Source organism: Manis pentadactyla, chromosome 10 (assembly GCF_030020395.1).
Source record: "Manis pentadactyla isolate mManPen7 chromosome 10, mManPen7.hap1, whole genome shotgun sequence".
Classification (NCBI taxonomy): domain Eukaryota; kingdom Metazoa; phylum Chordata; class Mammalia; order Pholidota; family Manidae; genus Manis; species Manis pentadactyla.
In genome coordinates, this window is record NC_080028.1 from 112,897,398 (window position 1) to 112,915,496 (window position 18,099).

Consider the following 18,099-nt stretch of genomic DNA (forward strand, 5'->3'; position numbering starts at 1 on the left):
GATAAGTTATACTAGTGATGTCAACTGCTTTGTTTAATGGATGTTATAGAAAATTCTATGGTGAGGTTACATAGGGCAGGGGGTTAACAGAGGGAGCGCTGACTTCAGATACCCAGTGGTTCAGGTCCCAGTTCTACCAACGTGAGCTGAGTGATTTTTCTGCAAGTTCCCTTTAAGCCTCAGGTAGGTTTGTGAGATATGGTGTGTTGTACGTGTATGTCTGTGTATTCAATAAATATGAGTTACTATTTTACAGCAGCATAATCTACTCCTACCTGTGCAGATTTCCTTTAATAGCAGGAACGTCTAGCACATGTGAGAGGCAATACAGAATCTGGTGGCTATGACCTTCCTTGCAGGCACACATATGATTTGGCCTCACTGGCTCTCCCTTTCCTGGTCATGATAGAGACAGTGCTCAAGTCGGGGAGGGCCGCAGAAGGCAAACAAGTCACCCATTCTTCCTTGGTGAGCATATTCACACAAAGGGGTTCCTGGGCTCAGTTCACATAAGCCACGAGCAAAGAAGAGAGAGGTTTTGTGGTCTGTTTTCCCAGGAGAGTTGCATTTGCCTCAGAGGCCCCCATCTGAAAGAGGTTGAAGAGCTAAATAACTTGGGGCTGTACCAATGTGTTCGGAGGGAGGGCATAGGAGGAGGTAGACAGAGCCAGTGCCCGTGCATGGGAAACAAAGGCAGGTAGAAATCAGGCCATAGAGCAGGTGAGCAAGGAAGACATTTTTGTAAAAAGGACAAGGGAAATAATCCTTTGTTATGGTGAAATAATTGAAACCGACAGCACTGCTTCATTTATTTGATTTGATTCAGACTCAAGGATGCGTGGCTGATTAGATAAAGCTACGTCCTGATTTTGTTTCATATACTTGTGGTTGATGCTATTATTAAAAAACATATCTATTTTCTGTCACCTGTGACTTTTAGTTCAACAATGATTTATTTATTTGCTGGCCTAATTTCATTACAAAAACTTCAAGAAACTTTCTCCCACCTTCTCTTACTGCATAGAAATAAATAGAGTTGGAATTAAGGCTCTATTCCAACTCAAAAGAGGCTTCTGACTGATTTGGAAATAATTTTGCTACACGAAAGTTTTATTGTAAAGTTGTTTATGGGAATGTGATTGGGATTATCTTGCATGTGACCCTGGCTGGTTTATTTTAGGACACTAGCCCAGTATCAGCTGTTTTCATGGAGTTCTTCATAGTGCCAGTGGTTCACTGTGTACAAAAGGTCCAGGTACCTCAGTTTAGAATTCACTGTGGATGAAAGAAACTGAAAGTAACATAGTGGGTTCAAATGCTGGCCCTCCTCCTTCAAAGCCTAAGTACATTGGGGCCCGTTACGTGAGGCCTCTGAATCTTTAACATCTTGGGTTTATAATGGGTATGTTAACATTCACTTCATAGGGTTCCAGTATACGAGTCCTAAAGTAGGGTCTCAGTAAATGTTTATTTTATTGTTTATCCCATTGCTCAAACCGGCTTGAAGCAGATAATTTACAGTGACTTAGAGCTTTCTCCTTTCTTCTTCCAGTTCTGATTAGTTATGAAGAAATCACCAGCCACCAGCAGAACCCCTTAAACGCTCCGCTTTGGCTGGCGTACAGGGACTGTGGTTCACTTAGGTGACACATCCGTTTGCTAAACACCAGTGTTTATGAAGCACCTAATGAGTTAAGCTACAGGACAGGAGGGACTAAAATACATTTATAAGATAATATTAGAATCTACCTTCTGAGATTGTTACTAGGATTAGATGAGTTAGTGATGTGTTTAAAAGTGGTTAGAATAGTGGCTGGGCCATAGCAAGCACTCAAAAATATTAGTAGTAGTTGTTATTATCTCTGTTACACATTTAATGAAGTACTTGCAGTTCACTGTGATGAATCCTCCCATAAAGGTCTGTACAGATTGCTACATATCGGGAGTGTCGGACATAAAAGATTACACTGAAAAGATTGCACAAAGTTGAGTCTTAAATGAAGAGAAGTATTTCAGGCAGAGCTGGGCAGGACAAAGGTTTTCTAGGCAGAGGAGAATGCTCAGGGAAACTGGCTGGAAGTTTGGGAGGGTAGAGGTGAGAAATTGCAGATCCTAGGGCAGTGATGTCTGAGAGTAAGGAATCCAAATGTGACCATGCAGGGTTTATACAGATGGGCTCGTTTATTCACCTTTATTCAACGACTATCTTCCCTGTGCTAGACATTGGGACCCAGACATTAACAGTATGTTCTTGGTCTTCCTGAGTGGAGCTTAAGGTCTGATGGATAACATATACAATGAACAGTAGTGTGGTAGAAGGTCTATGAGAGGGAACTCCGGGGAACATATGTGATCATTTCTATTCGAGAGAAGAGGTAGCAATTCAGGACTCCTGACTTGTATGTTATTTTGATAGTGCTGAATTATAGCATTGTAAAGCAAATTTAGGAAAAGATTTCTATTATCTTTTATCTTTTTTTAGCAGCTTTGTAAATTAATTTACTATTACGTTTCATCTATTATTATTTTGTTATATTATAACCATATTATTTATGTAAATTATATTATGGTTTATTATTAGTATTTTAATTGTTTATGAAACTAATTTTTGAGAAAAATATTTAAGAATATTAAAAAAATGTATATATTTATGTTAAGGGTATTACAATATATATATGTAATGTGTATCTATTTAATCTTCCATTCAAAATATTTTGATAACACAACAAAGTTAATTCTCCCTTTAAGATGATAAGAAATGACTTAGATTACATTTTTACATTCACAGGTATTGTAAGATATTTTTTCCTGGGTTAATCTTTCAAGAAGGAAATAACACTTCAAAGGAAACCAATATTCAAAACTAGATATGTTAAATTTTTAAAAATAAGGAATGTGAAACACTTGATATAATGGTTTCTTTATTCAAAACACACCGAAGCTAAATTCTCATGATATTAGATTTAAGCACTTACAAAAAAAGCTTTTAATTACTCTGTTTTACAAGATAAAATGTTCTCATAATTCACTGTCCCATCACAAAGTTGTTAGACCCACATGCTCTTTTCTATAAAGTAGCACATATTGAAGAAAGGGTTCCTCATATTTTAAATGTTTTTTTCAGAATAGCTCACCTTATTCAGAATTTTTACCTTCTGTCTCCCTTTAATTGTGTTGTGATAAACAGATGTTTGAAATATCGCATCCAGCCATTTGCCTGGCATTTATTGACTCTGTGATATTATAGGTACTGTGTGGAAAAAAGGGGGAGGAAAACTAGATTCAACGCCTTTGTAAGTCAGGTAGAACATGGTTGCAAGAGCTGAATAAATATAAATGGTGTTGATAATGACAAGATAACCGATTTTTTTTAAAAACTGAAATTAGTAGTTTACATTAAATAGCATTTACTTATTTATTTGGAAGCATGGCAGAGCACAAAGGAAACTGTTATGTCCCTGAAAGCTGTCCATGTATGTGGAAAGATTGGGAATACCTCTCAGGAGAAGTGATTGCTACACCGTGTTATACCTGGTAACGAGACCTATTTATTTCACAAACATTTTCCTAAGCAACTGTATTGATGTTGGTTATCTCGTATTTACTTTATGTGACTGACTTCAGAAAAAAAAAAAAATCAAGCCTGAGTAAATGAGATTTTAAAGGCATTCAGCAGTTGGTGGAGAGCTAGTATCTATGGGGGTGCCATACCACTATTTTTGTATATATTTATTTGTTCCGCCCAGCAGAAGTGTGTGCAATATGACAATTTGAAATATTAATAGGAAAAGATGTCTCAAGTTTATAAGAAAGTGATAAACATTCCAAACAGAAGACCACATTTAATGGAAGGTTTTCTGTCTGGAAATAAGCCAAAACAATAAACATAAAATAAAATTAAAATTTCATTCCTTAAAATGTAGATAAATGTTTGAAGCTCACAAACAATGTCATGTCTAATGCATTTAAATTGGCTCAAATAAAGGAGATGGGACTGTGGTCTTTTGGCTACCAGCAGGTCTATCTTCAATTTTTTATTCCAATATCTGTTTTCAGTGTGATCCCAAAACAATTTCTAGGCTTGGTGGTGGGGTCCGATAATATATTTAAACAAAGTGATCACTACATGCCTACTTTGTCAGTGTAACAAATGTTATTAGAATGAATTGGTAATATTTGTAAGAGCTATCAGTTTAGTGGATGCTCTTGCATACAAACCTTTCGAGGTTTATAGCACTTGAAGAACACTATTAGAGCCATATGTCTCAGAAATTAACTAATGTTACTTTCTAATAGTGTTTGTCGACGGGGAATGTTCAATTGCACATATTATCCATGCCCAGCAGTGTGCACAATATATGGGGACCGACATTATTATTCTTTTGACGGACTGGAGTATGACTACATCAGTGATTGCCAGGTATTTTTGATAAAGGTATGTCATAATTACTTAATTTTATTTGCACTTATGTAAAGACAATGTAAAAAAAAAATCAAGTATGCCGATCTATGGTGTATCAAATCCATGTCATTAACAAAACCTGTAGAAGAAGGGCAAATTTAAACATTTCCTTGACTTGTATGGCTCTGACCTTCAACTTCTAGGCTGTCTTTCTGACTCACATTCATCCCTACAAGAGTACAGTTCCTCAATCTATTAATCTTTCTAGACCTATATTGTTCTCCTGTCATTGCTTTTTAAGAAACAGTGACTACCACTTGCCAGCCTCCATGGGGTCAAAATTCCCATGCTAATTTTTCAAGGTTCTCTTAGCTCTGGCTTTCCTCTCTGTCTTTTCTCAGGTTATTTTTTGTACCTGAGTGACATTTCCAGCTCACATTTATCTGCCCTGTCCATGCATTTTGTTGTATTTAAAGTCATTGCGTCCAAAGCAAGCACGTTATATTCTAAATATTTTACATGTGCTCAGCTAGATTGTGTACCATTCTACTCAGAACTATGTGCTACACTTCTTTTGGGTTCCCCAGAGGACCAGCTCAATGACAGCTGCATTGTAACAGCTGAAAAATTACTTGTTCAACTTTTTAACAGTCTCTACTAGAGAGTGGAAACCACAAGATTACACTTAACTAGCAATCCAATGTTTGTTCTAAATGCATATATATCCCTTCAACATGAGGTTGCAGAGCAGAGCTTAAACTTTAGTGACTATGCACGTCATGTGGAAATGTTACAGTACAGATTCTGATTCCATGGGTTTGGAGCAGGACCTTGGATTCTGCATTTTTAACAAGCTACCCCAGTGTTCCACGTTTAACAACTCTTTGAGTAGCAAAGATGAAGTTTCTTCTTAAAAAGCTGATTTTCATCATTTTTTATACTCTCCTCTTCTTCTGAATAGTGAACTTTAAGTCACATCCAGAAAAAAGGAAGTATCTTTGACAATATCACACCACACATGACATGTTCTTATTGGGTATATGGCTAATGTTCATTAAAGATGCTTTTTATGGTATCATTTTAAGCAGTAAAACAAAAATTCTGCCAAACTTTATTTTCATTATGTGAATGGAAAAAAGTCCTTTAAAAGTATTTACTAAAAGCATTTAAAACCTTATCCATGTATAGACATCTCTGCAAACATTTTCCAATGTGTGACAATGATCCTTGCTCATGCGTTATCATTTCATTCATGTAATGAACAATTTTAGGGCCTATTAAATGAAAACCATGTTAAATCTATATACTTGATATTAGGATATTTCTCTAAGAAAATTTTAAAGCATTGAAGATAGAGATCATGTCTTAATTTCTTTTTTCCTCCCTGTGTCATTTTGCAAAAAAGCTGGGCATTTTGGAACACTTACTACTTATTCAATCTGTGTGCTCTACCTTGCTTTTCCTTAATCCCTCATTTGCCTTCACTGTAGAGAAATCATAGTATTTACTATTCTATTTTCAAACAGTGGTTGTACCAAAAGTATTTCAGGCAGAATATTTGTCTTAATTCTGACTGCTGACAAAATGAAAGAAAAGTCTTGTGTTTGATGCTACTTGATTCTTTATTGGTGCTGCAATACAACAGTGCCATTCTATTTAGCAGGCAAGAGCCATTAATGTTTGGCTTTTAGGCTTTATAAACCTAATTTCCTACCATCACTGTAATTTGCAATAATATCCTTCCATTAAAAATTAATATATCATGTTCAGTTTCAAATTGTATTAAGATATGTCTTCCTGGATATGAGAAGACATGTCCCAGGAAATATTCTTCCAATTTTTTAGTGAACAGTGAAATTTGTATCACTAATTTAATATCTGGATAAGACCTGTCATTAGGGTTCATGTAGTAAGATAGTAAGATTAAGATATTAAGAATACTGAAAGTCTAAATTTTCAAGTTCTGTAATTGTGTCTTTTGTTTCTGCCCAAACAGAAGTATTCTTATTTCTTTAATACTGTTCTTTAAAAAGATAATGTGTTTATGAAAAATGCACATCAGAACTTAACTTTTACTGATTTTGATTTGGTAATTAAGGGAGACTGCCATTAATAATTAATTAGAATTATATTAGTGAATTATTTACTATATTGTAATGGGCACTTTTAAAACCCAAACCAGGCCCCCAAAATGGTTAGGATAATTTGACCAATATATAGTTGATAAACCAAGAAATATTTTATTTGACTGTGGAGCATGCCAAAGACAAATTGGTGACTAACCACTGCAGTCTAATTTTCATGGTCTTGAAATATTATCATGCCAGATAGTAAATTTCTCAACTCTTGGATTTTTTTCTGCTTTAATTTTTCTTCAGTTAAGATATATGCACATTTTCACTTACTCCATCTGCCTAGCTTTCCCAAGGCAGAACCTTCTTCTTTTTATTTTTTGGCATGGCGGGGGCGGGGGCAGGGGGAAGTGTCATCATTTCCTTTGAGGAGGATGCAAGGGCTGCCGGCACCACTCAGTTACTTGCTGATTTTTAGTGTCAGGAATCACTTCTGTGACCAGCAGTTTCAATATTCTTCCTTGTCAAGGAGCTCTCTTTCCTCCTTGTCTTGATTACAAATTCCAGGCTTTTCTTTGTTATTTGTATGGCATTTTTAGGTGGGAAAACTTACCGTTTATTTCTTTGGGCCCTGGAGGATCTAGTAATCTAATTCATACAAATTTCTCTTTTATTTGCTGGTTGGACTTGAAAAAAATGAACACTTACTCAACTTTATTTTAAAAGTGTAATTTTACTTGATGGTCACATTTGAGGAGATACAACAGTCCTTTTTCTTTTCTTTTTCCCATCTCTGGATTGTGGAGTTTTAAATGCAACCTAGTTCTAGGACAGAGTAAGTACTTGCCAAATTGATGTTTGTCAAACTTTAAAATTTCAGATTCTCTGATGTTTCATTCATTTTGGAGGCTATTTACCCTTTATTGTAAATAGCACCTGGAATATAGCACATTATTTTTTAAGTGTGTTGAAGCAAAGTTAGGACAAAGGTCACACATAATTGTATTTCCTAAGGTAAGACTTGTTTAAGAGTAGAAAGGGATGAGAAACAAAACAGGGCCTTGATCTGTGCTGTAAACCCAAAGAAAAAGAGACAGAACACTGGATGTCCTCAGCAAAAATAGGAAATGTAATATCCCAATTCTCAGATTTCTACTCCCATTAATCAATGACAGCCACCAACTACTGCTAGGTTTTTTCTTATAATTTGTTCTAGATTAGGTTTCTCAATATTCTCTTCAGGTGATATCTCAAATCTGCAATGCTCTCCTTAAACCTCTAAAACCCCTTCTAATTTCATCACTCTCAAATTTCATTTCTTACATGAATATTTCTTGTACGATATCTGTGTGTCAGGTCCTATACAGATCACCTCCAACTTAACAATGGTTGGAGTTATGGGTTTCGACTTTATGATGGTGTGAAGCCATGTGCATTGAGTATAGTTACCCTTATAAGGGGCTGAAGCTATGACAAGTGTTACAGTAACATGTTGAGTAAATAATATACTCTATACCTTGAGAGGTGCTGACATGTTATGCTTGAGAATCACTTGAGGAATATTCTCCATGAATGTTTTCAGTACCTAAGAATAAAGAGTTTGAAGAATCCATGTGGCACATTGATACTGACCCTTTTCCTTTAGCTTTATATTCATTATTTACTATGTTGCTTAACAACTCTGTGGCATTATCTCCAAATCTAATATTTCTTGAAATACATTAGAAATGGAAATTGTACAAATGTGACTCTTAAGAACTGATACTGTTTCAGATTACTGTCAGCATAACATGATATTACAAGGCAGACCATAGAATGTAGAATATTGCATGCTATTTCTCAGTTAATATAAAAAAATAAAGCTAACGTTAAAGCATTTTAATGAATAGCAATAGAAACGTAATGGCAATAGAAAGCCTTTCAGCTAGGTTTTCACGTCCCTTAATCCAAGTAAGTTTTCCCCAGAGAGAGCCAAACAAAACCATGAATTATATACATTTTTTACTCCTTTGAATATTGGTCATAGGAGCAGAAGAGTGTGGCATTATTGTTTCGAGGAGTACAATGCCGTAACAGTCTTAATGACCTTTATTATTATTCTTCACAAAATTTAGCCAATGCTTTGCAAAAAGATTGTTTAAGAACAAGCAGAAGCTCTTCTGTGAAGGAGAGGAAAATGGGTCAGAGAGGGATGTGTTAATCACTCCGTCAACACCATTTGCTGCAATCCTGTCCTTTAGGCACTATGCTATAGTAATTACTGATAAGACAGGAAGAATTTGGCCAAACAAAGAGATATATTGAGCTAGTGTTCATGTTGCTGACGATAGGAAAAACTGCATGTGGAGAATTTATATCAAGACCTGTCTGATTTCCAAACATTGAAAAACTTTATTCACTTTGAAAATAAACAGTTCCCCATAATATATCTAAAAATGAAAAGGCTTCAGGAAGAACCCCTCGAGAATTGGACATGGAGTCCAAAAAGAAATGCTAACTTTCCTTCTGATGAAATTACCGCCTTCTACAAGTTAGTGGAAAGACTGTCAGAGCAGCGTGGCTTTTAACTTTCAAAGGGATGAAGACCATTTCAAAATTTGATGAAAACCATAAGTTTTCTTTCTAGAAAAATACAGATACTCAAAAACATTTTATAAGGAACCTCCAGGGTCTGTAGTACTACAAAAGCACATCCATGAAGCTGAGATACAAAATCAGAAACTGATTCTAGAGAGTGTTCTTAGTGGATGGAGTGGGTTGTGGCCAAAAGAAGGTGAAGGAGAGCTGAGAGCCGGTGGGGTGGATTTGGGTTTCAGTGATACTCTCTGAGACCGAGAATGCCCTAGGACTTACCCTTGACTTTCTCCCCAGCCATTGCTAGGCACTTTCTCATTCCTCTACCAGTGGCAAAGTAACAAAATTTTAGGGTTTTGAACTCTTTTCACGCCCTCATTTCGCTAAGTGACTTTGGACAGTTCATTCTTCTTAACTCTTGTTTTCTGATCTGCACAACGGAGATAATAATAAAATAATTATTCTATTTTATCAAAATAATCATAAGAATTAAATGAGACTTGTATAAAATTCAAAGGAACCCTTCAAATGATATACATTATTTTATTTACTAACATGTACCAAGGTTTTGTGTCTATTTCAACTTTCAACTTGTAAGCAAATGATTATTTAGCCAGAAAAGTCCCGAAAATAAAAAATGCTGTCTAATGTGGAAATATTTCTTTTAAAAGTCCCCTAAGTGACATGTCTTGCTGGGTATTTATTGAAAAAAACCTGGTTGTTAAATTTGCCGTAATAATAAGATGGACAGACAGCTTTGGTGGAACATAATTTTAACAGAAGCTACTAGGGACAAATGTTTACAGACTGAGCTATCTTGGTATACTTTTATAAAATTCTTCACATGATTAGATCAAAATGATTTTTATTTTAGAGGTAAGTTGTATTTCAATTTCAACACAGTTCATTGTAAATCTTGGTCTTTTCAAAGATTTGTTAATAAAAAACTAAAAAATATAGTATACATTTGCATTAATGTAATATTTTTTACATTTCAGGGTGCACATGATTCAGATATATCTGTCATTGCCCAGAACAAGAAATGCTTTGACAATGATATTGTTTGTTCTAAAAGTGTTTTGATTTCAGTTGGGGACACTGAAATTTACCTGAATGATACTCCTTACAAACAGGTTAGTGATTTATTTCTTTTAGGATCATTTAACTTGTCCTGAAGCTACTGAAAGTAAAACAGAAACAATTTGAGGGTATTTTTCTCTGTGAGTGGTTACTAGATTTGGATTTTTTTTCTTTGTCATTTTCTATGGCTTCAGTAAATCATACTTGACTTGTCTCTACTGTATACATTCTGCTTCTCTGAATTCCAAATCTTTCTTGTTTCCTTCATTCCCGTTCTGGCCCGAATAGCCACTACCTCTTACCCAGAGTACTTCAGTGTCCTCCCAAGTAGACTCTCGGCTTCTGGTCTTAGTTCGTCCCCTCTAATCCATTCTGCCACCCTGTGGCCAGGGTCGTTTTTCTGAAATAGAAATCCAATCTCCTGTCATGCCTGCACTTCAAAACTTTCAAATGATTTCCCATTGGCTTTACAAGGTCTCACCAGTCCGGCCAGGTGTACCTCTTCTGCCGCATTTCTCATCACTTTCTGCTTCAAGCCTATGTTGCAGAAGTTGGAGTTTTTTATTGGTTCTTCAAATGCTCTGTATTCCTTTTCTCATCTCATGAATGTCATTGCTCCCACATGGATCAACCTTGCATTTATCTTATTCTTATATGATAGGTCTTATCTCACGTCCTACAGGTCCCTCCTCCTCATGCCCTCAGCATTCGGTTAGGATACGCCTCACGCTTTAGTGAATGGCTTGTGTGGTTACCCGTCTTCTCCATTTGTTGGTGAGTTCTGTGACAATTGGGACCACTGTCTTCCTTGTCAGTTTTTGTGTCCTTGGAGCCTGCCCAGTCTGAAAGAACAAATTAATCCATTCATTCATCCAATGTCTCTATGTCCCCAAACCCATGTTAATTGCTGTGATGACAGCAGTGAAGACACCATTCTTGCCCTCAGGGAACTTATACTCGGAAGGGATACGAGCAAAGAAATAAGGTGAGCAGCTGATGTGCTGCAGGGCAGGAGTGTGTCTAGGACAGCATGGGAATCCCTGAGAAGGCGTCAGCCACCCTTAGAAGTTCGGGGTTGTTGTTACGAGCATCGACTGTGGGTTTGGTGGGTGGGGTTGGTCAGTATCCACTTAGGCTCTCTGATCAACCTGTCACCTACTAGCTGTGTCACTTTCGGCAAGTTCACTTACCCTCTCCAAGCTGCAGCTTTCCCATAAGTAAATTTGGGATGATTATAAAATCTACTTCCAAGTTCATATGAGAATTAAGTGAAACTATGGATTTCAAGAAATGGCTCTTTACCTTGTTTATTTTTGAAGGCTCAGAAAACATGCTCTGGATGAAACGATCTGAACTGAGTCTTAAAGGCTGAGCGGGTATTAGCCAGATAGAAGGAAAGAGTAGAAAGGCAATCAGCACAGAGCAACGATCATGTCGACAGGAGGAGAGCTGAAAGACGAAATGGCATGTTTGTAGAATTACCTGTGCTTTAGTTTGGTTGATGTATTTGGGGATGGTGGAGAGATGACAGAGCAAAGAGATTCAGGGAAGAGTGTCCAGACTGGCTTTAATGCAGGGGGCATGGTGACAAGGACAGCAGACAAGGAGGCTGGTTCCAGAACCTGGAGGTTCTTGAGTAGTGTAAGGTGCGTTTACTATTTTGGAATTGAGAAGTGAAATGGTCTGACATATGGCCTTTAAAAAGTGGCCTTGCCTTGAGATTTTAGGTCAGTGTTTCTCAACAGTTTGGTCTGCAAATATTATGCATTAAAATCTTCTGGCACATTTATTAGAAGAGCTGGTTCCTGGGCCCCAGCAACCAGTGTCTTAGATCTGAGCTTCTATCACAGTCAGAAACGCTGAGATCAGCCAGCCAGCCAGAGGTTCTACCGTCATGGTGACACCTTTTTGAAGTAATTACTGTAGTTTGGGATAGCGATCAGCTGGATATTCATTTACAGGTGAAGGTTCTCTCTAAGAACAATGATGTGTTCAATAAAGAAAATAGCAAAACTACCTTACAAAGACAGTTTGCCACATTTTAGAAGTGGTAGTTATAGCTCTGTGTGACTTTTAAGTTCCAGTTTTCACCCTGTATGCAGATGCTGATGAATAGCCTTATTATCAAGTGTGAATTATGAAGAAAAGTCATAAAAATAATTTTACCATAACAAATTCCCTGCTGATATTTTTTCTTGAACATCAAAAGTGAAAATAAGTGCCATTTATTTTAAGGCAAATGCATTGCTTATTTAGGGGAAGAAAAAGCCCTCACTTTTTTCAATAAATGCACAATTCTAATTTTATCAACTATGTAAGATATTAACATTTTATGAATTCATTTAAGCTGTACTTTAACTGTTTTAATTCTCCATACTTATAACTTTCTAATACCACTTGAGTTTGTTTAAAGTGATATAATTCTCATCTGAACTGGGGGTCTCTATTTTGGGCAGTTCATATTACCTCACACTTCTAAACAGAAGCATCCTTACTTCCTAATTGGAAAAAAAAGGAGTACAGTATCTCTCTTTTTTAAAAAATAAAGTATAGTTGATATACAATCTTGCACTGGTTTCAAGTATACAGCACAGTGGTTTCAAGAGTAACCCACATTATTAAATCCTCACCCCCACTAGTGTGGTTACTATCTGTCAGCGTAGGAAGATGTTACAGAATCATTGGTTTTATTCTCCATGCTGTACCTACAGTATCTATTTTTGACCAAATAGGATTGTTTTTCTTGTAGTAAACTGCCCTGTTTAATAAAAAGGAAGGATTTTACCTCTACAGGCAAATGGTAAAGATGTGCTTTTACATCAGGATAACGGAGGCAAAACCAACCTGAAAGGAGTCTAATAAAAAGGTGCCTCTCCCAAAAATTCATTTTATATTCTAGTGGCATGTCAACCAGTCTGAGGGAACTTCAATAGGAAAATACATGAAAAAGTATTTCTTGGATTGAAAATGAGGTATGAGCCACAGTTATTCCACTTAGTTACTTTAACAGCTGCTGACCAGGCCAGAGGGTGAGACCTATGATAGGCCTGTGTGGGAAGGTTTAAAAATACCTGAGACACACCTTGATATAGAAGCTGATACAACCATAAACTTGACAGAGGGCATCTTTCAAGGAGTCACATTCAGGTTGGGGGAAAGACAGATAATAAAGCCAAAGACAAATCGTGCAATAGAAAGGTGCTGAAAAGTGTAATTGAAAAAAGAACATAGGCTCTAAGGCAGAGAGTGACTGAAGGGGGAGGGCAGGCTACACATTTGATGGACCTTGTGAAGAAGGAAAATGTGGCAGCCCTGGTTCAAAATAGAAAAAAAATTATTTTCCTTTGTTTTGTAGTCTCTCTTAACCTGCCACGATGTTTTTCTTTATTATTTAATGCTTTGCTCACTCAGACACACGAATACTCCCAGTTTGAGTGCAGACCCTCACAGGCACCCAAGAACATAACCCCAACATGGCACGTGAGACGAGAAGGAAGTGAGATTAGGAAGAACGCATTCATAACATCCATGGTTACACACTATGTGCTGTTATGTACAATCTACTGACCATTTAGGAGCTTGATATGGATCTGGGAGACTGAAAACTCCTTATGGATATGACTAAAAATATTTAATATGCCTTACAGAATATTTATAAAAAATTTCCACTATATAGTATTTCCAAACTGTGCTTTTGTTGTTACTGGGAGAAAAAATAACCAAAGGATTCCATATCTCCTTCACAATTTTTATTTTGCTTCTGGCTACATTTGTTTTACTCACTTTGACTCAACATGTATTTTTGAAGTTATTATCATTTCAGTGTCAGATTCAATGTAATCTTTTATAGAGTACAGCCCCTGGTCATAAAGAACTCACTTTATTGTTAAAATTTATTCTTTAATATTTTATTTATTATTAAAATTTATTATTGCATATTTCTCACTTTAGGCTGAAGGGGCTCTATATTTTTCCCAGTTGGTTCCTACTAGTATTCTTTCTATCATATACACTGTTTTATTTTAACATACAAACATGGTTTGTCACTTTCCTATTCAAAAGTCTTTGTTGAGTACATTTTGTACATAAAATAACAGCCCTTGATTGTATAGGTGACTTGGCTGCAAAGATCTCAGACCGTGCTTGTCCTGGAATCCATGTTCTAGCCCTTTGGTGCTCGCCTTTGTCCTGAGCAAATATTCTGCTTACTGCCTCTGTGCTTCTACTCAAGTGATTCCATTTGCTTGGAATGAATTATTCTCCATTCTCACTCCCAGCCCTTTATACCCTCCTATGTTTGGCTACTCACTGACCAGTTCATATCCTTCCCCTTCCAAGAAATCTTCCTAAGTCCTTCTAATGGAAATTCATCTCTTGTGTGTGTGTGTGTGTGTGTGTGTGTGTGTGTAAACACACACATACATATGTATGTATATGTTCACACACACTTTTTGTTCTGCTTTTCATTTATGCAGATAAAATCGTACACTTTTAGTATGAAAAAAAAGTCATATTTATTGGTCATCAATACAGAATTTCTAAGTCAGCAGGTCTATCCCCTTAATGTACTCTGTGCCCCATGCCTTTGTTTATGCTCTTTTCTATAACGGAAATACCTTTTCCTTTTGCTAATTTATTCCAGTTGAGCCCATTTACCAGTCTGTGTCTTGTTATCAATTTTAACTACTTCCTATTTTTGGCATTTATTTTGCCTTTTACTACGGAATTCAGAAAAAGACAGGGCTGAGCAAAAAATACTAGTTCATGGATACTTATTGGTGCATATTAATTAATGTTTACATTTTCATTACAGAACAAGGAATTCATTTTTTTTCTTTATTGTCACTTTTTTAAAAGAAAGAATCAGGTTTTCTTCTGGAAGACAATCCTACATACCAGCTTTGGAAAGCAGGGTACTACATTGTAGTGTACTTTCCAGAGATAGATATCACTATTCTTTGGGATAAAAAGACAACCATTCATATCAAAGTTGGACCACAGTGGAAGGTAAGTCAGTCTATTTGGTAGGTTAATCAAATGGGATACAAGAAATGAAATTACATTTGCCTTTCAATATGTTGTGGAAATAAAATGATTGATATTTTCCTTTAAGAAACAGGTTATATTTTCAGAATTATCAGCTCAAACCTTAGTGAAGAAAACTTTACCAGCTAGAGTACAGTGCCATGCACAGTTCTTTTGCATTTCAGCTTTATAGCGTCTAAATAACTATAATCTAAAGTTATTTAGATTGTTTATTTCTTTCCACCCTCTTCAGCATGGTTATGTGATATTTGTAATAAGGTCAGATTCAGTTATTACTGATACACACACACACACACACACACACATGTATATACATGACATTGTTTGATACTTAAAGTTAGTGTTAAATATAATTAAATAGATATGAAATTCCATCTTCCTGGAGTATATTTTAAATGGCTACTGTGGAAATTCTTAAAATGTCTCCTTCAAATCTTTAAAACAATTTTGGTAAATTTGAGTCCTTAAATGTTGAAGTGAATATAGAATATGTTATGGTCATTTTTTTTTTTGCTTTAGAACAAATTATCAGGATTATGTGGAAACTTTGACAAGTGTACTTCAAATGATATGACCACATCCAATAACCTAGAAGTGAGAAATGCCCAGGTATTTGGAGATAGCTGGGCATTAGGACAGGTAAGTTGAATACTTGTATTTCACAACCAAACACATGTTTTTTTTTTGTAAATTAACTCACTAAAACGTTAGATTCTTACAGGAAAATTTATTTAGGTAATACTATTTTATGTAATTGCATAGTGATTCATAGTTGGTAAACTGCTTTCACATTCACCATCTCACGGAACTCCTGTGACAATCTTGTGATGTACAGGGTGTTGTTGCCACACTGTAGATGAAGACATTGAAGCACAGGAAGTTTAAATGGCTTGTGTAATATTATCTAGAAAGCAGCAGGGGTGACATTCAAATGCACATGCTCTAATCTCATGCTTTTCCTTCCATAGCAAAATGCTTTATCAATGTGCGTATATTTCTGTGATGTAACTTTTGCCAACTCAAAGCAATGAATACAAGAGGGCAGAATGTCTTACCATTTGTTCTCCAGACACAGCTTTGTGTGGGTGGCAAGGAATAGGAAGTGGATTTCTGGTCAACTACCTTTGGAAGCAGTTCAAACAAACTAGATTAGACACATTTATTTTTTGAGGGATTTCTTAAACTTTCAAGGGATGGATGTGTTTGAAGGGTTTCTCAAACTTACTGATGCAGAGCCTATGTTTTTATGGATGAGTTCTCAAGAAATAGTGTTTTGTGGGACACACTGAGAAAGGTTGAATGGACTCAAAAAATGAGTCAAATTAGAAATTGATTCTACTCTTTTATTCTACTTTTTCTTTTAGTTTATTTTTCTTTCTCATTGAAAGGAACATCCACAACAATTTCCTGATTGTTCAGTATTTGTTTAATTGCTTTACTACTTTGTCTATTTTACCTAACATATCAAAATCTCCTCTAAAAATTGAAAGGGAACTAGTGGAAAACATTTACCCGATCCACTAAAATTTAAGCAGTATATTTCAGTGTAGTCTAAGAAGAGTATGAAGATTTTATTTTTTCGACGTATAAAACGTCTACTCTACAGAGTGATACAAAATCCTTTTTATTACAGCTATCATATATCTTAGTACTGCATTTAGAAGTTCTTAAATTATTTTATACATATCCACTTAAAATTAATTCAGGAATAACTAATTTATAATAATACTTAAATTTTTGGAGCAAAGAATTTTAGATTCACTATAATGTATAATCTTATCCATACCTAATGAACAAAGCTGAGAATCAAAAACATTTTTTCATTCAGTAAGTTCTATTTAGCACTTAATGTTTCCCAGGTTTTGTGAACAATAATATGACTAAAACACAGCCTCTTCTCTTAGGACTATAGAGTCTAGGTTAGTAGAAAAGGCGGAAGAATTAACAATGAAAATATGAGGCAGGTGTTGTGATCGAGGTACATATAATGTGGGGCTCATGTCAAAGGGAAGTTCAAGCTGAATCCTGCCAGGCTTCCAGGAGCTTGAAAGGCAAAATGATGGGAAAGAGCATAGCAGCAAAGGGGGGAGCAGGACTGTAGAAGGTTTCAAGAAGAGTGGAGTGAGTAGATCGCTTAATGGGAATTTCAAGAAGTTCAGTATGGTAGTGGTGGAGGGTTTGAAGTAGGGAATGGCTGGAATGCATGGCGCAGAACTGTAAGATATGAGGACCTGGGCTAAAGGCCCTCAACTAGTAAAAGGCTCTTAAAATCCAGCTGGAAATGTTAACTCAATGGAGATTTAGAAAGCTATACAAATTGAGAGACATTAAGAATTAAATCATCAGCATCTGTTGGATGACTATAGTAGGAAGGATGCATCTGGAGAATTCAAGAAAGTCTCCACCTTCCTGGCTTATTGGGCACTTGCTGGTCCTCTTCCCTGAGACAGAACAAAGAGGAGAGTGGACGGTGGGGACAATGAGGACAAGCCAATGGTGTAAAGATAAGTACAGGTTAAGATATGTTGACAAAGAAGTGACAGGTAGGTAGGTGGAAATGTCCGTTTTTGATATTCAGGAAAGAGATCTGGTCTGGAAATTTGAATTTGGAGGTTGCTAGTATATTCAGCTTGTTGAAGCCATGAGAAGAGTATAGAATGAGGAAAACAGGTTTGAGGATCAAGCTTTGCAAAGAAGGTGTGGGGGAGGAGAGTGGGGAGCAGCAGCCAGCAAGTCAGGAGAAAACAGTAGAAAATGTTGCCACCAAAAGTGAATGAGGAGAGATGATCAAGAAGGGCAACAGGCTACAGAATCAGAGGGGGTGAGAGGGCAAGTGAGATGACTGAAAAGTTGCCGTCACGTTTGGGCAACTCTAATGAAAAACTCGTTGATGACCTTTCCCACAGCAGTTTCAGAGAGGCAGAG

The 18,099-nt window shown here is 36.3% G+C and overlaps 1 protein-coding gene across 2 annotated transcripts in view; it reads left to right on the top strand.

Moving 5' to 3' along the window:
* OTOGL (otogelin like) overlaps positions 1–18,099 on the top strand; it is a 139,585-nt gene that overhangs the window by 50,380 nt on the left and 71,106 nt on the right. The window contains exons 24-28 of one of the 2 annotated variants that reach the window (XM_036912327.2): positions 3,427–3,534; positions 4,297–4,435; positions 10,047–10,181; positions 14,986–15,135; positions 15,694–15,813. In XM_036912327.2, the coding sequence (XP_036768222.2) occupies positions 3,427–3,534; positions 4,297–4,435; positions 10,047–10,181; positions 14,986–15,135; positions 15,694–15,813 (652 nt within the window). The remainder of the gene's footprint in view (positions 1–3,426; positions 3,535–4,296; positions 4,436–10,046; positions 10,182–14,985; positions 15,136–15,693; positions 15,814–18,099) is intronic. The other variant, XM_036912328.2, reaches the window with a different exon arrangement.